Source organism: Pungitius pungitius, chromosome 2, assembly GCF_949316345.1.
Source record: "Pungitius pungitius chromosome 2, fPunPun2.1, whole genome shotgun sequence".
Lineage (NCBI taxonomy): Eukaryota > Metazoa > Chordata > Actinopteri > Perciformes > Gasterosteidae > Pungitius > Pungitius pungitius.
This window is the reverse complement of record NC_084901.1, coordinates 19,313,112-19,333,014: the sequence shown is the minus strand read 5'-3', so window position 1 is coordinate 19,333,014 and position 19,903 is coordinate 19,313,112. Positions and strand designations below refer to the sequence as shown.

Genomic DNA, 19,903 nt, shown 5'->3' with positions numbered 1-19,903 from the left:
ACAGACAGAAGCATGAACGAAACATTGAGAGGAGGAAACAAACACAATAGATTCCTGAATTCAGATCAGAAGTGTTTCTTTAAAGGAAATTGCTTGATGATTAGTTTGTTTGTTGAACAGATGTTGGTAGCTGCACTTTGTTCATAGGAAATAAGACACAAAACCTGTGAAGTCACGATATTGCTGACGTTGATAATGTTTGCTCACGTGCATGTTTGGTGAACATATTGCCGCAATAAACAGCAGGAATGTCCCTAACACTACGACACACAGTGAACTTATTGTTGCAGAGCAGAGAGTTGATTTTTATGAAATGTTTTGGTTGTGTTGTTTTATTGGTTCATTTATTGAGAAAATGTGAACGTATATTTTTTCAAATTCTAATTCTAATGTCTTATTATTCATTGGAAATAAAGGTGCATTGCCCTTTAAAGGGTGTACTTGGATTGTTATGCTATTTTATTCTGCAGAAATTGTCTTAAAATAATATTTTTTTTCTTTGCTAACTGTGACAAGCGGGTTATCCGTATCGGTCTTATATTGTTGATATCCATTCTTAACCAGTCCCTTTTCTTTTGTCTTTTCTTTTGTAGCATTCAGCTAAAAGGTAGCATTACTGATCTACTCTACTCAGTGTTACTACAGCAGATACCATAAAAGGAAATAAGACAGAACATCCCAGTTGAAACTGTTGTGCAGCAGTTGCAAATTAGCAAACAAAAATATGAAATAACGGTGCATATAACTTTAATGCCCAAAACAGAAAAAAAACGTTTACTGTATGAAAAACGTTTCACACCATTAACAAAAACAAAAAATGCATCCTGACATTTGTATGAAACCATTTCAAATATGACTTGAAATCTCATGAAATTACAATCAGTGTGTTTGATATAATGTTAGGTAATTGTGGATTACATATAAAAATGAAAAAACACATGTTCCATACTTTGGTTACTGGGCCTATATTATTGCCTCTGTTTCATTTTTATTGATTTGCCATTGTAATTTAATTCAATACGATTTTTTGTACATCATTGTGGTGCGATACAAAGTTAACGTTGTACTGAGTTATACCTACTTTATTTAGTTATAAAATGTATACCTTTTATTATCTGAGAATAAGGTAAACGTTTTTTTTCTCATTATTAAATGAGATTAGTTCAATTATGCTCGGAGGTTTTGGGCCGTTTGTCTCCATCTATTGGCTTCAACGAGAAACTGTCCAAACTGCCACCGCTTTCTACCCGTCGCTCTCTCCCAACATTTTATTTTAAGTAACGCATATCTATCATCTTTTATTTATAAATAGATCCTATTTGACGGAAAAGAAGGTTTAACAGCGTGGCGTTTTTTTATTTCTGATGGAAACTACACAGGTGTTGTGTTATCCGTCGATAATTTGAATAAAGGTTTATATTTTGAAGGGTCCGCCCTGCAAAATAATCCGACGAGAAACACCCACTGATTGAACAGGTGTTGCGCAGGATATTGTTCCCCAGCTGATCTGTGCTTCACGTATCCTCGACCGCAACGACCCAAAGGGGCGCTGTCCTTTAACCAAACAAAAACACCGCTTTTGACGAGGGAGCAGATTTTGACGTAACACCTGTTCCGGGATCTGTAATTAATACGTTGCAGGCTAAATTGGCGATTTTGAACCGTCAAACATGAACGCTTACGATTCGTTTTTGTTCTTATAAGATGGATGGGGTGCCTTGCCTTCGCGTGTCGCAGTGTCACGCGCAGCAACTCAGGTAATCAGACAACTAGCTGCTTAAGAGAAGCAAGCTAACAGTTAGCATGGGTACCAGGTATAATGATGGGAACCGAGACCTATGTGGACGAAAAAAATGTTGCATTTAAAAAGTTAAATCTATTTTTTGTGGCTGTCTGCGGTAGTTTTAACAATATTTTATATCAAGTTGTCTTATTTGACGTTTAACCTTCTCATTTTACAGGAGATGTCTACAGTCCAGGGGGGCTCTTGATCTCGGTTTGTCTTTACTGAAAGACTCAGATGAGACCGTCCTCTTGCCCATTGCATCCTCCCGCCTGCCACACCTCGATCTGCTCTCTCTCAGAACGACACTGGCTCCAGATGGCACTTTTGAAATAGTATGGAGTCAGGTAATTAAGCTGAGTCTCACAGGAATATAATAATATATGGGACTATGGTGCAGCTTTAAAGAACCCATGACCATGCACCCCCCTTTGTCTGTCCATTTTTTACACCACAGTCTCCCCTGCAGTCAAAGAAAGTGAGGACAGGCGGCCATAAACTGGAGCGAATCCTCCAGGAGTGGTTGGAACCTCAGGGTGAGAGGTGGACGGAGGAGCTGAGGGGGGACCTGCCTCGCAGCTTCCAGAGGCACGGAGACCTGCTCCTGCTGGGGGAGCGATGCTTCTCCCTGCCGCTGTGGAAGAAGATGGGTACTAATCGCAAACCCTCGCACACTTTTTTTTTACGTGGCGACACGTGTACAAAGACATTTGTTGATTTTATTATTTCACTTTTAACACTTTTTTTTCTTTTTTTAGATCAACAGATATGGAGTGCGGTGGCAAGAGCACTGGGGGCCAAACGGCTGGCAAAGATGAGTCGAATATCCAGAGATGGGTTCAGGTCTCCCGTGGTGACGATGCTGGTGGGAGAGCACAGCTGGGTGAAACATGTGGACAACGGGATTAGGTATGTCACGGTCCTAACCCATCAATTTGTTGTTGGTGACGATGACTAAAAGACGTCTTCATTTTTTTATTTCTTCACCTTCTCTTAAGTTATGAGTTTGATGTCACGCGATGCATGTTCTCAGCTGGAAACATAACGGAGAAGCTCCGGGTGGCTGCATTTGACTGCACAGGGGAGACTGTGGTGGATCTGTATGCAGGTGGGATAACCTCCAATTGTTATGTTTTTATTATTATTATTATTACTATTGTTTTTACTTACTCATCAACCGAAGGGAAATAATAAAATGCATGTCTTGTATGTAGTAGTTCCTGCTTTACATCTTAAATTGTGTGCAGCCCATGTGCTCTTCAGTGGTAATTAAACATAATTTGAATTATTAACTCACACAGCTGTATCTTGTGTCAGGTATTGGATACTTCACCCTGCCCTATCTGGTCCACGCGGGGGCCAGTCGTGTTCACGCCTGTGAGTGGAACCCCGATGCAGTTAAAGCTTTACAGAAAAACCTGGAGGCAAACGGGGTTTCTGACCGCTGCACCATTCACCAGGGAGACAACCGACAAGTAACATCCCATAGTCCTCATGTCATGTTTTATTGTACACGCAAATATTACAATATTAGCATAATATCATGGGCCACGTCTCTGTTACCTCCAGCTACACAAAAGAGGTACGGATCAGGCTTGGATAGTAGTGATAATAATGAAGTGATATTACAATAATTAAATAATTGGTCCTCTCTGGAGGAGAAAATCAAGCATTACAGTGTGTTTGTTGCTGTTGTCGTAAATAGCTTTTCTGTGAAAGAATATTTAGATAATACAATTATAATGTGGCATTTTGATACTTAATTCTGCCAAAACATCAACAAATTATAAAAACGCATTTGTTTAATATATTTTTGACATCGCACCTGTTACCATTGAACTCACGGTGAGGAATATGGATTAGCTTAGTTTATTTCGATTCAATATTTTATACTTCTCTATTAGTTGTAATTAGGTTCTTGCACTTCAACCTTTTTCAAATTAGATTTTATGTCATGCCACTTGAACTCGATGTTTAGATCAACTTTTCTTCTCCTCGCCCAGTAGGTCAAATCATAAATCGTGCACCCAAATATTTTCTGCCATGACTGGCTGTTGGCTGGTTGGAGGGCTGTCAACATAAACGCATTAATCAATGCAATTAATGTGGCCGAGATGAATGCATTAATGCCGGGACAGGAAGTAAACCGGAAGTTCAAAGCGGAAATGAATCGGCCGCCAGCTGCAGTCAGTTACATCAAGATGGAGAAAGCTTTTTGAATGGGAAATGAAATATAACAGGCGGAGACTTACCCCACCTGTCAAACCGAACTTTGACACTTAAAGCGCTGCTATGCTAAGCTAGCTGCTAGGCTAAGCTAGCTGCTAGGCTACTTCCATGCCAACATCTAACGTTACCCTGCGCGGCACACAGTCTGCAGAGGACCACCAGTGTGTCCCTAACAGGCCGTGGTTTTGTGGCTAAATGTGGGGAGAAGGTTGGCACTTCAAACACAGCCGTCAAATGATGGAGAGTTGAGAGCAAAGTGCACGAGGACAGCAGGAAGCATCGGTAGTTCAACATGTTCAACCGGGTGGAATTCTGCCTGATAATCAAATGTGCGAACAGTGTCTAAAATACACGCTTTCTAAAGTGATCACTCATTATTTTAAAAGATTTCGTTTTTAGAAGAACACCAAACATTCATTGAAAACAACATTGTACCACAACAAAATTCATTAACCGCTATTAATCGAGATTAATTTCAAAATGTGAGATTAATTAATTAATTATTTTTAATCTATTGACTGCCCTACTAAAAGTAGAATCAGCTTCACTACAATTTACAAAATAATGACATAAATTTTTTCGGGGGGGGAACATAATTTATTTAACATGAAATATCTTTTATTTTTCTAGCTCCAGCTGTGTGACATTGCCGACCGAGTGAACCTGGGTCTCGTACCGAGCTCCGAGGACGGCTGGCCCGTCGCCTGTCGGCTGCTCAACAGAACATCAGGGGGCATTTTGCACCTTCACCACAACGTGACGTCATGCCACGGGGCTTCTGGGAGGAAAGCCGCCAGGGAGGCGTGGCGCGCCTGGGCCGACGGCGCGGCCCGCCGCATCGCCTCCCTTCTGAAGGAGGTCACGGGCGCGCAATGGACAACGAACACGCAGCGCATAGAAGGCGTGAAGTCGTACGCGCCTCGTGTCCACCACGTTGTGCTGGACTTGGAGTGCAGACCCTCCTGAGCTGAGGGAGGGGAACACAAATGCCCAGTGAATTACCGAAATTGAATGTCCTGCTGTCTGGAGAAGAAACTCTGCAAGAAAGTTTTGTTTTGAAGACACTTCCAATGAAACCAAACAATAGCCGGGTTCTATGTGATTACAATCCATCAGGTAGTGAAATCAGCTAATGACTGCATAAACCTTTTTATTTATTCTACATATGCTGTTTTTGTTTTTTTTAAGGAAACGTCCCGCTTTACAAACATGCAAAAATAATCCCATCTGTGAAACCACCAAGCTGCACCACAACCACGGCCTTATCTGTTGCCCACTGGATAGCAGCGGGTCAAAGTGATTTGCTCAAGGGCATCTCGCCGCTGTGTTGAACTCGCTGAAAACCCTTCCGCTCGCGGTTGGCTGAAATGATAAAGCTGTAGGCTGAGACGTGACCGCTGCCAGTGTGCTGGTAATTACAGGAACACCCAAAGATATACGGAACTGCCATCGAGAAATGTGAGCAGGAAACACACACACACACACATTATATATATATATATATATATAATTATATTTGCAACAGCAGAAGGTGGCAGCCAATTTAATCCCTATTACATGACTTGAAAAAAGGAGGAAAAGAAACAGACCAAGTTGGGGCCTTTTGCTGACATACCTGGGAGTCAATGAATGGATTCGTAAGCCCCGAAAGGATGTGAATCATGTGACAGCCACTTCACGGTCAGCCGGTTGCACCCTGATTGAGATGGGAGCATTTTGACCCAAATAAGGGATATTTCTTCTGCGTGACTGGGGTTCAAACCTCCCAGTAGAAAACGCCGGCGCCGCTGTGGTGAACCAACATGTCACGTGTCTGTATTTGCTGTGAGGGGGTGAGATTTGCAGAATTGAGTTTTGCCTTAAAGCTGAAGTATCCATGGTCATTTATGTCCATTCTTTGCCTCTACATGCATGAAGACAGTGTTTCGGACATAAACATCAATATTTAAATCGACTTTAAATAATATGTGTCTGTACTATTGGTCCAAGAGACCATATGAGATTATGAATTAATAGATTAATAATCTCTCACACTGACCAATTGTATTCCAGAGATTTGTTTAAAGTACGGTTGAGACGTCTAAAGTCTTTTTATAGGCCCGGTGATCATTTGCTTAACAATGTCCTCCAACATCACTTTGCATGCGCCTTCACAACAAATGATGGCACAACGTTTGCGCGTGCACACCACCTGCGCTGCGTTATTTCCACCAAAGCAATAAAGCCTCACAGCTTGTTGATTTAGTGCACTTCTCGCTTAACTCTTTTTTCCCCCCTTCATAAATGTAAAGCCGGTCTAACGGGCACGTCCGATGGGGGGGGTAAAGTGAGCAAATCAACGGACCGTTTTAGTGGGGGAAAAAAAGTTTCCACGTGTGGTGAACCCTGAAGCCAAAAGCACCTGTCGTGGAAAAATGCGCAGGGGCGCGCGCTCCTCCCGCCTGTTGGCCAGAAAACTTCCCTTATCTTCCGGTGCTCGGGAGCGCACTAAGTCAACACGTTTTGGGGACGCGAGTCCAGAAGAAGAAGAAGGAGGAGAAGAAGTGTGGAAAGTCGCTCACAGCCGAAGAGGAAAAGTGAGCGAAAGCGGTTCGCGGATACGCGGACATGTGGTCGCGTTACTAAAGACATTTTAACGGTGTTTTCTCTCAGGAATATCTTGGCTGTGGACCGTAGTGACGCACGCCGTGGAGCTGCAGAGGGGAAGTCGACTTTTAACAGACAGGTGGGCGCTTTTTGTGTCACTTGGATCTCTTTTCGTTTGAATTTGACGGCGGATTTTCCGACTAATTCACGTCGTGGAAATCACCGAATCGTTCCCAGCCCGAAAATCCCAATTCTTCCTCCAATCGGTAAAAACAGCGCAACCTTTGCGTTAGTTTATTTTACAGTCAGCACCGTGACGTGAACGTTTTAATCGCGTTTACAGCTTTATTTTTATTGCCCTTCTGTTGAGATAAGCAACAAAAAAAACAGCACGCGCATCATTTGCATTATTTGTGGATTTTCTGGTTTACAAGACGTGTTTCAATGTTGTTGTTGTTTTTTTTAAAGGAATCGCGTCATCATTATCCCCTGTTTTGGGGCTCGTGAAGGATGATACCAAGTGGTGCACTATCTCTGTCATCTGGTGCACGCGCATGCGCCATTTCCTCGCCGAGTAGGTTTCACCTGCTTCGGTCGCGTCGCAGGTATCGCGTGGAACCTTCGTGCCGCTTCGTTGGCTGCAGGCATTCAAACCACGAGGAAGAGGTGTTAAAAGCAGCCACACTTAAATTTAATTCTGCTTGAGTCTCCGACGGGGACATGACGGTTTCCATGGGACACTGTTGGGTAACGCATCCACGATGACTGCTGACAAATTGGAAATAAGTAAATATGGTGGAAGTTCCTGAACTCCACCCAGATCTCTGTATCCTTAGAGGGTGGGAACCCTTCACGGCGGCCAAGTTCATGTTGTTTTGCCTGTCGCTCTCAAAGCAACCTTTTAACCGGGCAGAAAGCTGTCTGTGGGAAGAACATCCTGGTTCCTCCTGAGTCATTTATCATCTTTGGAAGGTTGGAATAGGGCGGTGGTTTGATCCCAAAGTCTTACTGCTGTTCTAGATACTCCCAGGCAATGCTTTTTTTTGTTTAAGCACGATCAAAGAGTTCCCCTTTTTTACCGCGGAGCTCTGTAGGCCATTAAAGCAGCCTCTCCATTAGCCCAACAGCCAGGAGCTCATGCCCCATGTTTCTTCTGTGTTTTTTTGTCGTCCACAGGAGATCATTTCGATGCCTCTGAGCCGAGCCAGTTAGCCTACTCCGGGGGGAGAGGGGAGGAGGGAGGGAGGTTTTACGGTTAAAAGGCACGATGCTCCAGGCCTCCGACATGATCAACCTGGGCTTCCTGTCGGACTCTGAGCGGGAGCTGATCCAGGACGTCCTGCAGCGGGACGAGGCGCTGAGGCAGGCCGAGGAGCAGCGCGTGCGGTGAGAATTTGACTTTTAGTGCCTCCTTCCTGTATTATGTCTTCATCTACTACAGTATCCTTTCGCACATTCCGCACATGCAGCGGACTATAGCGACTCTCCCGTCTGAAACGCGTTGATTTTGGGCCGGGATGCATCGTTCCACGTTGGTGTTTTGTGTCTCCAGGAGTTTGAAGACGGAGTTGCTGGACGCGAAGAGGAAAGGGGCCAAGCGCGGCAGCGGCAGGTACAGCGAGCACAGCTGTGGCCGATGCCTGGAGCCTCTCCGTCGACTGACCCTTTCCTCCAGCCAGTGTAGGATTTGCAACCACCACGTGTGCACCAAGTGCCGAACAGTCTTCCCCAAAGGGTCCTGGCTGTGCACCGTGTGCGCAAAGGAGTCGTAAGGAGTCCTTTTCTTTCTTCCACTCGCCTTTTTTGATTTGCCTCAACAGGCATTAGTCATTGCCGTTGTTTGACTTTAGGGTTTATAATGTTCAGATTGCCTAGAGGCCGCCTGCTTGTTTTAATGACGTATTAACCGTCCCTCACCGATCTAACATAAGGGACTGAAAACTCCTCGGCAGCGTGACGGGTGACCGTGTTCTGTCGCATTCCAGGGATCTAAAGAAAAGGACGGGCGACTGGTTCTACGATCAGAGGGTCAACCGTTTCTCCACGACGCCCGGACACGACCTCGTGAGAGCCTCCCTGAAAAGGAGACCGCAGGGTGAGAGCAGGAAGAGGAAGTGGGTATCGGCTGTTCTGCTGGGAATGTAAACAGCTCTCAGCCGGGGCCGGTCGCTGGAATGTGGTCCCGGTTCACAGCCATGTTTAAAAACTGCGCCCAGCATGACAGTATTTTCTTTTAATGTAACTTTTTGTTCTGTTTTTAATAGGGAACAAGCGCGAGACAACGGGAGAAATCCTTTTGAGAAGCACTGAAATAAAGCAGGAGCCTCCGGTGCCTGTGCCACGGGTCCGGCAGAAAGATCCGATTCCCGCGAACAAAGAGTGCGTCGTCATCAGTCGTGTGAATAAAAAGAATTCCGGATCGATCGCTTCCACACGCAGCGACTCTGAGTCTGCAGAAAGCAGCAGTGTGTGTAGTAGCAAACCAGACGCCGAGTCGGCCCATCAGACCCCGGAGCGACAAAGGTAAACCCACCTCGAGTTGTTCCGAGACATCCGAATGGACAGCAAGAAAAATAAATATGTTATTCCAAATAGTGTTCGGCTGTAGCCCAAAACGCCAAAGCTCCCATTAGAACAAGACCATGGAGATGTTAAAATGAGTCATTTCGATTTTCGGTTTATGTCGTTTTCCACAAGGCTTTTGCTGTGCTACTGACCGTCAGGATCGGCAATCATAATAAATGAGTAAATTCAGTTTGTTTGTATGAACACGGGTGTGGACTTCTAAAGAAGCCAACCATCCTGAATCATCAACAGAACGTTACTTGCATTAAGCTATTTATTTGCGTTTTGGGCTCGGTTATGAAGCTGTTGCCTGCTCTCACGCGGAGGAATCATCCACCTGAAACCTCCGTACCTGAATAAATACAATAACCGAAACACACACACCAGCTGAGGAGGTTGTAGGTGTTTATTAACAATGACTTGTGTCAACACGCAGGAGGAGAAACCCGTTCACGGCTTCGTCCAGCCCGGCAGGGTCCACTGTTTCCAGTCTGACCGCTCCAGACAAAGTAGATGTCGTCAGTGTTGACGGCGCCGACTTGGAAGCCAACAGCGTAGGCCTTTTGATTTATTTTATTTTTTTACAAGTGACCGCTTTGTGTTCCTCTATAACCATTTGTGTTTTTTTTGGTCACCGCAGGCCCCAGAAGTAAATCCGGTCAGCCAGAGCCCGGAGATGGACGTCGACCGACTCTTCAAGAAGAGCATCAAACGGGACGCGAAGCCTGCTGGTCAGCGCCCAGTCACCGCGCGGGCTTCAGTCGTCCAGAATCTAACGTAAAAACCTTCTTTGTGTGTATCGCAGCTCAATTGCTGATGTGTGTGTGTGTGACAGAGTACGTATCCACTCTGGACCTGCGGGACGCGTCTGAGGCCTCGATGGGCAGCAGGAGCCGCTCTGTGCCGGGCCTGGACCTTCAGGTAAGCACCTAGCTCTTCACAAACCTATATTCTGTTTGGTCAGCACTTTGGGGGGGGGGGGGGGGGTTCAACTAGGGGAAAAGGGGATTTTTAGTGTAGTGTAAATCAAACGATCCGTCTACTAATTTATGTCTATGAAAAGGCTGTTTTTTTTCAGCATCCGCAGCGCTGTGATATGCTTCAGGAGGATTTTTTTGTAGATATAGTTCCAGTAGCAGAGAAAGTTAGGCCTCTTTGTGCAGTGGCTTCATAAAATGTTTGTCTTTGAGGCTATTCGCACGCTATCTTCGCCTCGCATGTGGCGGTTTATTTCCTGTTATTTGCCGAATGTCTCTGGAAAATGGAGGACCTCCTCCGATTGCAGGAGATTACACTGAAGTTTTCTCCTTTTTTTTAAACCGTCTATGATTCTATTGGGAAGAATGGTTTCTCTTTTAATCACTCATGTCTTACTTTTGCTCGCAACCAATAATCTGATGATGAGAAAAATCCTACTGGGCGTCTTGTAAATGCTGATGTTGCCACAGGAAGGGGGAGAGGAGGAGGAAGACATCGACCGCCTGGTTACCTTCCACAAAAGGACGATGGCTTCCAGCTCCTACAGCCTGCACAGCTCAAAGGTAACGTGTTGACGTTTCTCACAGCCCTTTGAAGAGCAGCTCATTATGTCTCCCTCCGAATGGAACTGATGTTAGATAATCTGAACCAGCATCTATAACCTCAGGATATCCTGAGGTTATAGATGCTGGGGTTGCTATAGTTACCAAAGGCCCAGGGGAAAGCATGACTGTAGGAAGATCAATCTGGATTCAGACCCTGACGGAAACATCCTGATCTTTGCTCATTTCTCAGTCCCTTTCTGTTAACACCTCGGCATTCATTCATTTTCTGTATAATTTCTTTGTTTTCATGTTGTTTCTTCTCTTTAAATGTCCATTTTTTTTTGTGTGTGTGCTAATAATGAAACTTGAAAACCAACGCTGCAGTCTTTGATGATTATCTATTGAGTTTTCCGCTGTGTGTTTGTGCAGAGCACACTCGGCAGCCTGATGAGCATTTACAGCGAAGCCGGAGACTTTGACAGCGTGGACGTGAGCGGAGACCTCGTCTTCTCTCTGAGCTACGAGGAGCACACCCAGAGCCTCCACGTCTTCATCAAGGAGTGCCGCGGGCTGGCCTACGGCGACGCCGCCAAGCAGCTCTCCCACCCGTAAATACTACACCCGGCCTCTTTTTCTACCGAGGGCAGCCGGGGATTCGGGGGCCGCTTGTAATTCGATGCACAGCTTGCTCAAACTCTGGCTTTTCAGAGAGGAGATTGTTGCTTTTAAACACACACACACACACGCACGGGTTTTACTGTGTGTGCACACACACACACACACGTCCCGCTCTCAGTGGTGTTAGCGTCTTTTATCAGCGCAAATAAGAAGCTGCTGTGTTTACAAAAGCCTTGATTCTTGCATCCCAGAGGTGATTATCTGGGCTTCGCAGGAAATTGAATGTCAGCCGATATTTTAATAGCGTTTAGTCAGGAAAGAGGGCGTAATAACCAGCAGTCTGATCCGAAGAGAGAAACACAGTTTGCTCTTCTTTCTTTTCTTTTTTTTTTCAGTTATGTGAAATGCTATCTGCTCCCCGACAAATCTCGCCAAAGCAAGAGGAAGACCAGCATCAAGAGGAACACGGTGAACCCCGTCTACGAAGAAACCCTGAAGGTGTTTTAGAACGTGCTCTTCTCTTCTCTGAAGGCCACTGTTGACCTAATGACACTCCCCTAAGAGTGACTGCTGCAAATAATGACCACACCCACAGATTGCTATTGACATGAAAGATTAGAAAAGCTATTGACGTTAAAAAAAAACAATACGGTTCAAAGGGAAGCGGCTGCAGGAAACCACTTTGGCTAAATTACTGTAATTTTAGATTTTCTCTTGATTTATATTTTAAGATGCTTAATGCTACTTCTGATACAATCTGAATGTTTCTTTTTTTTAATGCATGACCAAGTACGGTTTCAGTATTGAGACGGCGTCCTGTCGTTTTCTCCCCCCCCCGCCCCCCCAACAGTACTCCATCGGCCGCACTCAGCTGGTCACTCGCTCCGTCTTGATCTCGGTCTGGCATTACGGCCGCTTCAGCCGCAACGCCTTCCTCGGAGAGGTGGAGATCACCCTGGACACCCGAGACCTCGACTCGCCGCACACGGACCGCGTGGTTCTCATGGGGAAGGTAGATCAGAATCACTGGATGGAGTTAAAAGGTTAAAGGTGGCACCGGTGAAGTTTAATGTGTAAAAGAATGTGAGGGACACATCTGCTTAATCATAAAAAAAAACCTTTGAGATAAATGAAGGACTTTCAGTGTTATTTTTACTGATTCGGGCTACTCGGCGGTATTGTGTCCTAAATACTTAAATACTTCTTAAACAGGCTCCCTCTGGTGGGCCGTCTTCAGCGTTTGCTCTGTACAAAGGGGAACTGGTGATCTCCTTGAAGTATGTCACACCTAAAATGCCCAAACCCGAGAAAGTCAAAGGTAAGATTTTGACAAAAAAACCACTCCAACTGTTTTAAACTCTTTGACTGAATTTTTTTCTAAGGGTGTCCATCTTCTCTCCAGGCAAAAAGGCGGCAATTGAGGGAGGAGAACTCCACGTCCTTATTAAAGAGGCACAGAATCTGATTGCAATGAAACCAGGAGGCACCTCAGATAGCTTTGTGAAAGGGTGAGTGGCAAACTCTCCCGTCTTAAAGTGTAATTTAATTTAATTTTTCTTTTCAAGACAGAACTTGTCTGTGTTCATCAGGTGCTTGTTCCCGACGAAGGCCAAGACCACAAAGAAGAAGACTCCCGTGGTGAAGAAGAACCTGAACCCCCACTATGACCACACGTTTGTGTACAAGGAGGTGTCTCTGGAGCAGCTGCAGGAGATGTGTCTGGAGCTGACGGTGTGGGACAGGGAGGCCATGTCCAGCAACGAATTCCTGGGCGGAGTTCGCCTCGGCTCCAAAAAAGGTAAAAGATACAATTTAATAAATATTATAATGGTTAATCCATTATATTTAATAATAAATATATAAATATTTTTTTATCTGAATCTAGACCTTATTTTCCCTTTTTGGGGTTAGTTAGGACTATTCTAGTGTAAATCAACTTCTGTAAGTAACATTTTTTTGTCAGGTACTCAAATGTTTTTCAGAATGTTGAGCCTTTGGTACAAATTATCATAACACATTTTTTAAAAGTCTACAGTTTAAGCACCTTTTTGAAGCTTCTATTTTCAAATTTGGCGAGTAAAAGGAATTGGCTATCATTAATAGTAAAAAGACTCTGCACTTAATTTCGTATTGATGTAATCTTGGATCCTGCAGGCACTGTGAAGGCAGGAAAAGTGGAAGTGGAGATGGACTCGGTTGGAGAGGAAGTCAGTTTGTGGGAGAAGATGATGCAGTACCCGGACTCGTGGGCAGAGGGCGCTCTGCCTCTGCGCTCCACTATGTTGAAGGGAAAATGAGGCTATGCACGCCGGCCTGCGCCCCGTTTATTACTTTTGCCATTTAATCAGACCAGTGAACCTACATGCAGGTTTGTAAGCAGACCCGCAGCTCACTGGCCTGCTGAACATCGGGTTTGCCTTTAGCAGCCCCCCCCCCCCTTCCCTCTCTCACCCCTCTCCCCCACTCCGACTGTGGAATGGTGTAACTGCTGAAAATACGCCAAAAACTTCCCAGCTATTTTGGGAGCACTTAAACAGTCATGGGATGTTTTTTGAAAGATTCTGACTATGTATTATTGCCATTTTTAAATGTGATACAGAACTTCTGCTATTCTATTCAACAAGAAGCACCATTCTGTAAGCATTTTATTTATATTAGTTACAAGAAAAGACTTATTTTAAATGATTAAATCTGTCTATTTGCTGATTTATATGTAGATTTCTAACTCTTAAGTGTGATCAGTCGCATGTACCTCAAGGTTTCTATTAATGTTCTGTTCACCCAATAAAAATTGTACTAAAGTCAAAAACTTTTTTTTGTCCAAACCAGCTGGATTTAAAAACATTGAAGAGCTTCCACGGTAGTCTGTCATTGAATATCAGATCTACTAATGCACATCATGTATCCAACCTCATGGTCTTCGGTTAAACATATATTCAATTTTCTGATCATGCATTTTACTTTTGTGCAGCTGTGACGTCCATTTTCTGTATTCTTTGAGAGAAAACAGTTGCTAAACCTTCAGTGTTAAGTGATTGCATTTCACTGCCTCCTTCCCCTCCTAATGTCCCTCTGGACCTGGTGTGGGGGTCGTTTGTCGTCGTCCTCCTCCCCCACGTGTTTAGTGAACCTGATGAGTTTATCGCCGTGGCAACCAGGGGAGGTTTATTGAATCAGTCGCAGAGTTCCCTCTGGCGCGCAAGTCTCCCTCGCTCCTCTTCGTCCAGCAGGAAGCTGTCGATGTAGTGGAACAGCTCATGGGACGCCTGCGGCGTGATGAAGCGTTCTCTGTCCAGCCCGAGCTCGTCCAGCAGCAACATGCTGAAGTAGAAGCTGGAGATCCTGAACACTTGCCTGCAGAGAGGCACACGTGACGGTGGTTATTAAACACTCATCTCATACTTTGATACCGTCGGAGCTGCTGTAAGCACGTGCTCTCGGACGCTCGTAGTGACGCCGGCAGCGTTTTGCAGCCACAGAGGGACGATAACGGCGCTGGAAGAAGAGACGTGATTGTACTCTGAAAGGCTCTCTCGTTTACATTGATGGTGACGTCCTTTAGCCCTAAAGAGAATCGATCAGAGGTCAGCTAGTTCTACCTCGGTGATGTCTGATTTCCCAGAGTACCTCAATCCACCCGCAGCTGCAGGATGTGTGTGTGTGTGTGTCAGAGGAGATTTTCCGGTTTGGAAAGAGCGAGCAGCGTCCCGTACTCCAATTACACATCTCCTGAACTCGTCCCCACACGCTTGAGTTTGTGCAAAATGTGGACTTTAGAAGAATCATGGGAACCGAAGCCAGATGTTTACTCGTGATGTTCTGTCACTCTCATCAAAATCCCATTACCGTGACCCTGGAATTATTGTGTTGCTATTTTTAACAGTGTCACATTTTTTTTTCCAGGGATGATCTCTTATTGTTTGGGGGCTCCTGACATTTAAAGAGAGTGGCGTAGAAATGGCCCCTTCACTCTAAAACAGGATGCAAGAAAGAACACGCTCACACACACACACAGATCAAACTGAATAACTAGGCCAGGTGAGGAGATGTGTAACTCTTACCTCAACCCTTGGATGGCTTCAGAGCTGAGCAGACCGTCTTTAATGCGTCCCGTCTCTTGGGGTGGGGAGCCCAGCAGCTCGATGACGGTGACACGGCGCAGATCTAATCCACAGTCGGATCTCTGGTTTTGGGGAGAGAAAACAAAGAAGAAAAAGTTCTTGTTTACTCAACACTTCTTCACGGGAAGTCCCCAGCAGCAAACACGTCTCCTCACTTGTATCATGGTGTTCTGCAGCTGATAGTCCGGGTCCGACACGTTGGGCGCAGACACGATCAGCAGCCTCCTCTTTTCATAGAACTGATCCAGGAGATCGGAAGCCGTCTTTACGTCTGATTTAATCTCCATTGCTACAAAAACACACACAAATTCCGCGGGTGGATCCTGCATTAAAATTCCCATGCACCATTGGGGTTTTTTGGGTGGTTTTTTTCCCGTGCAGACTCACGAACACACTCGGCGGCGTTTCCCGCCCAGCTGCGGTTGAACTGGCAGACGCGACTAGACGGGCCCCTCCGTTCATATCCTCCCTCGCAGTGGTGTTCACATGCCGCGCCGTAGTTATTCCCGTCAGAGGAGCAGGTGAGGAAGCCGTGCTGAGGCGCAGCCAGCTCCGGGCACCTTCTCACTGGAGGGAGGACACGGCGCAGGTCCCAAAATCCAGCGTGTGCTGCACGTCTTTTGTGTGTTCAAAACGGATGCCGTAGGTCGACTCACCCTCAACGCGCACGATGAACTTGCAGGCCGCTCTGTTTCTGGCTTGATCGTACACTTTGTATTGTATGATGCTCGCTCCCTCGCTAAAGTCGGTGCCTGGTTCCTGGCCCACCAATTTCACACTGTTAAAAAAGAAAAAAAGAAAAAAAAAGAAGACGAATTGCTCTCTGCAGTGCTCAACTGCATTTCAAGGAAAAGGGAAGCGAAGGAAAAGGAGCAAAATACTTGAGTGATTTATCTGCGGTATCTGTAGCAGCGGGGGGATCCCAGGTCACCACAGCAGTGAGTTTTCCAGGCTCGGCGGCCTTAAGTCTGGACGGAGGACACCTGATCTTTGGCGGGTCGGTATCTGAAATGAACAAAAGATTTGTGCAGGCAGGATGTCCTCTCACTGTGGTCCCAAAACCAGAGGAGTGGGAAATACACACGCTGCCTTGGGAAAAAGACTGATGGAAAAACTACAGAGCGATACAGTTATTTTGACTTGGCTCTGCCAAAAAACGGGACTTCCGGGTCGTACCTTCGCACACGGGCTGTGCGTCGCTCCAGGAGCCGCTGCGCTGGCAGGTGCGCGAGTGTTGCCCCGCGATGCGATAGCCGGGGTCACAGGTGAAGTCGCACCTGGAGTCCACCACGAAGCCTTGGGTGCAGGTGTACCTGCCGTGTGGAATGAGGTGCAGCAGATGGCAACGCACCTCTGGAGGGACATCGCCACACAATACATGCCGCATGTTGGGTGAAAAGGGCGAAAAACTGACATATCATCAAGATACAGTTTATCTTAATTCATGACCTTTTTAAAAAATCTTGTGAGGATAAAACTCTGACACACAAACTAACACATTTTGGTCCTTCACCGGCCTCCTCATTTGAATGTTAATAATTTCCTAAAACAGATGTGCACTGTAGGTTTTAGCAATAAACATTTTAATAGTGCTCTTGTTGCTGCGGATTCATTAATGCACATATTTGCACTGTTTCGATTTTTTACGCAAACAAAACTGCAACGGTGTATTTCAGCTTCCACATACTGCGACAGTAGGCGGTGCCGGACCAGCGCCTGCTGGCGAGGCACTCGATGGAGCTCCTCCCCAGCAGCCGGTATCCTCGGTCGCAGCTCATCTCACAGCGGGTGCCCAGCGTGCTCCTGAAGGCGGGGCCTCGAGGGGAGCGGCAGGTCACCTCTCCATTGGTCAGACCCGGCGAATGGCACCAGTTTGGATCTGCGTTTGAAGAGTAAAAACATTTGTTAAAGGGACATCTGATACCAGACCGCAGCACTGTTTATCCGCTGTTATGCATTGCCACATGTTGATTGCTTTTCCATACGCACGGTTGTAGTCTAGGTGAGGAGCGTAGTCTTCTACAAAGTCATCGTACTCGTCATACACTGTGGTCCCAGAGCCAGCTGAAAACAAACAATCATTAGACAAACTTATTTACAGAAACATTCCAGTCTATTGACACCTTGCAATCAGCAATGTTAGAACAACTCCTGAGGGTTTTAAACCAGATCAGACAACACGGGACTCCTGTAGATGGCATTGAGTTTATGTTGTTTTCTTGAAAACCACAGGAATTAACTTGAGGATGCGAAAGCCTTACCGACTACATCTTCTAGTGTTTTCTGGCCTTTTAGATCGACAATAACACTCCCCGCAAGTTAGAACGCACCAAATGTCCCTAGTGCCCACTTGGAGATTTTCCCTCTTACTCATCCCTTTTCACGTAATAAGCACAAGGCCTGAGTCGCCAGCTGGTTGCTGCGGTTACTTTCTGCACAATACGGCCTTTTCACAGGCCTCCTCCTCCGTTGGAAGTTGTGGCTCAGGCTCATAATCCATTTTGAAAAAGCACTCCATGTTTGGAGCTGAGTGCCAAACTTTCCAGGCAGTCGACCTCCTCCCCCCATCTCGAGTCAGTTCCTGTGCTGCTTCCCTCGCCGCTGCCCCCACTCGTCTGTTTTTTTTTTTTTCTGGCCCTTAAACCAGCAGGGTTTACTTTTAACATAATGACGCATCACACTCGCTTTCCCCCTCGGTTCTTTGGAAAGCCGCTTCAGAATATTCAAGCGATGTGGTGATTAAACCTATGGTCAGCGTTTTCTTTTCTTCTTCTCATAATGAGCCCGATGTTCCACTCGGGAACACTTCCCCGGGACTAATGTTTCCCAAATCCCCCTCACAGAGAAGTAGTCACAGAGGAAATAACGAGCGAGGCTCATTGCGAGGCTCGAATGGAGAGAGACATTACGAAAGGGGACGTGCACCATCATGCATGGCAGCTAAAAGTCAGTACATTCAATGACATTCAGGCATAACTATAGTTAGTCCCTGCAGGGACGCGCACGCTGAAAGCAGAGCGAGTGCACGAGGCGGGAATGAGTCACACCACAGGAAGGTGTGCAGTCTGACAAATGTCACCTGTTGGAGACACAAAGGCTTCGTTTATCTCTAATGACAAAGGGGTGCAGCGTCCTTTCAATCATTCTGCATTACCACCTGAGCATCTGGGCGGATCTCAGGTCATGCTATTATCTCTGCAGGATTAGATAGAGGCTTCTGCACAGCCGGCCCAGAGGGAGGACTCCTCAGTAATTAACCGGTGGTGATTGGTGCCGAGCTGTAATTAAACGGCTTGGTCAGCAGAGCAGAGAGGCATGCAGATCAACCAAGAGCTCAATGAATAAGTTCATTTGAACTGGATTGTGCTCATCCAGATGCAATCATCCAGTGGCCTTAAAAAAATCCAGCACATCTGCATTTAATACAGTTGTTATTACTGTTGATAAGACAGCATTTCCTTACTGCAGGGCTTTTTCTGTTTGAGTGACCTTAACCAGCAGGCGTGAGAAGAATTTTTTTTTTCAGAGAAGATTTACAACATAATATATAATATAATAAAAATGATAATTTGACTGAAGAGAGTTTATGTCAGTGTGTTTGTACTTACCTGTGAAGTATAAAACGAACAGAGCCACAAAGCGGTTGCCAATCATGTTGAGACTCCTGTGGGGGGGGGGAGGAAAAAGCGTGTTTTTGGCGCAGGTTGGTTTAGATTCCAAAATCGCTCCGAAAAGTTATAACGCAAAGAAAGTGTGCAATTGGTTGACAAAACAACGTAAAAAGAGAGAAAGTTTAAATCCTCCCGCTGAGGACAATATGCGCTCCCCTCATACCAGAACCTCCGCAGTCTTTGAGAAGGATCCTTCTGGTTCCTCATCAAAGTCAGCAACCACTGGGTGGCGCTGTTGGATCTTCTGTGTGGACGTTTTTCCTCTTTGTTGTTGCATTAAACACGTGATTTAAAATGCACGAAAACTTTTTTGTTATAGCAGTAGTTTAAAAGAAAAGTATATTTAAAGGTCTTTAGAGACATACAGATAGTAAAAATACTTCGTGGAATCACATAATAGATCTCACAAACATGATGTAATGGATCTAAAGAAAGATAAAGATTTTGTCTAAAACTGTCTCATTGGAAGCCTAAGAGATGTTAGGCCAAACAATAAAAAGGAAATCTTATGAGAGCCGTGTGGTTATCATAATGATATTTACCTAACTAGTTGATTTAATTTAGCGGATTCGACTGTGTCACGTCCCAAAGGAATCATGTCTGTAATGAAGCCAGACAGCCCCAGACAGGAAGTAACGCTACTGCCTTCAAAACAAAAGCATTGAGTTAGGATCGAGTTTGAAAAACTTGGTAGTAACAGTGACTCCAAAACAAAATATACAATATTTTTTATCTATCAGGAATTGTGACCTGTAAAATAAACACCATCCAAATGCATTGTGTCAAATACTGCGTTTGATGTCAAAA

The 19,903-nt window shown here is 45.4% G+C and overlaps 3 protein-coding genes across 3 annotated transcripts; 2 read left to right on the top strand and 1 right to left on the bottom strand.

Moving 5' to 3' along the window:
- Window positions 1-1,507: 1,507 nt before the first annotated feature.
- Window positions 1,508-6,279, top strand: trmt12 (tRNA methyltransferase 12 homolog). The gene is made up of 7 exons (XM_037461456.2): window positions 1,508-1,757; window positions 1,962-2,130; window positions 2,241-2,433; window positions 2,542-2,692; window positions 2,782-2,891; window positions 3,101-3,258; window positions 4,643-6,279. Exons 1-7 carry the CDS (start codon window positions 1,705-1,707, stop codon window positions 4,976-4,978), a joined length of 1,170 nt encoding a protein of 389 aa, XP_037317353.2. The 5' UTR covers window positions 1,508-1,704; the 3' UTR covers window positions 4,979-6,279.
- A 77-nt stretch (window positions 6,280-6,356) lies between these two features.
- sytl4 (synaptotagmin-like 4) lies at window positions 6,357-13,797 on the top strand. Its single transcript, XM_037461451.2, has 17 exons — window positions 6,357-6,588; window positions 6,665-6,737; window positions 7,775-7,984; window positions 8,151-8,366; window positions 8,584-8,693; window positions 8,863-9,121; window positions 9,600-9,717; window positions 9,804-9,894; window positions 9,999-10,084; window positions 10,612-10,704; window positions 11,116-11,294; window positions 11,700-11,802; window positions 12,155-12,316; window positions 12,517-12,622; window positions 12,707-12,812; window positions 12,894-13,102; window positions 13,459-13,797. Exons 3-17 carry the CDS (start codon window positions 7,866-7,868, stop codon window positions 13,599-13,601), a joined length of 2,100 nt encoding a protein of 699 aa, XP_037317348.2. The 5' UTR covers window positions 6,357-6,588; window positions 6,665-6,737; window positions 7,775-7,865; the 3' UTR covers window positions 13,602-13,797.
- Window positions 13,798-13,931: 134 nt separating this feature from the next.
- On the bottom strand, window positions 13,932-19,518 carry srpx2 (sushi-repeat containing protein X-linked 2). The gene is made up of 11 exons (XM_037461454.2): window positions 19,260-19,518; window positions 19,034-19,089; window positions 17,415-17,489; window positions 17,113-17,304; window positions 16,602-16,778; window positions 16,307-16,430; window positions 16,082-16,203; window positions 15,813-15,992; window positions 15,581-15,714; window positions 15,366-15,487; window positions 13,932-14,658 (listed from the first exon to the last, which is right to left on the bottom strand). The coding sequence occupies exons 1-11, from the start codon at window positions 19,301-19,303 to the stop codon at window positions 14,478-14,480; spliced, it is 1,407 nt and encodes a 468-aa protein (XP_037317351.2). The 5' UTR covers window positions 19,304-19,518; the 3' UTR covers window positions 13,932-14,477.
- Window positions 19,519-19,903: the final 385 nt, after the last annotated feature.

Bases quoted from the DNA above. Each gene is read 5' to 3' on its own strand.
- trmt12 (XM_037461456.2), top strand. From the start codon at position 1,705: ATGGATGGGGTGCCTTGCCTTCGCGTGTCGCAGTGTCACGCGCAGCAA. The intron at 2,892-3,100 runs GTGGGATAACCT...ATCTTGTGTCAG, and splicing joins TGTGGTGGATCTGTATGCAG to GTATTGGATACTTCACCCTG. The intron at 3,259-4,642 runs GTAACATCCCAT...TTATTTTTCTAG, and splicing joins ACCAGGGAGACAACCGACAA to CTCCAGCTGTGTGACATTGC.
- sytl4 (XM_037461451.2), top strand. From the start codon at position 7,866: ATGCTCCAGGCCTCCGACATGATCAACCTGGGCTTCCTGTCGGACTCT. The intron at 9,895-9,998 runs GTCAGCGCCCAG...TGTGTGTGACAG, and splicing joins ACGGGACGCGAAGCCTGCTG to AGTACGTATCCACTCTGGAC. The intron at 11,295-11,699 runs GTAAATACTACA...TTTTTTTTTCAG, and splicing joins GCCAAGCAGCTCTCCCACCC to TTATGTGAAATGCTATCTGC.
- srpx2 (XM_037461454.2), bottom strand. From the start codon at position 19,303: ATGAGGAACCAGAAGGATCCTTCTCAAAGACTGCGGAGGTTCTG. The intron at 16,779-17,112 runs GTATGTGGAAGC...ATGTCCCTCCAG, and splicing joins CGGCACCGCCTACTGTCGCA to AGGTGCGTTGCCATCTGCTG. The intron at 15,488-15,580 runs GTGAGGAGACGT...CCCCAAAACCAG, and splicing joins TGCAGAACACCATGATACAA to AGATCCGACTGTGGATTAGA.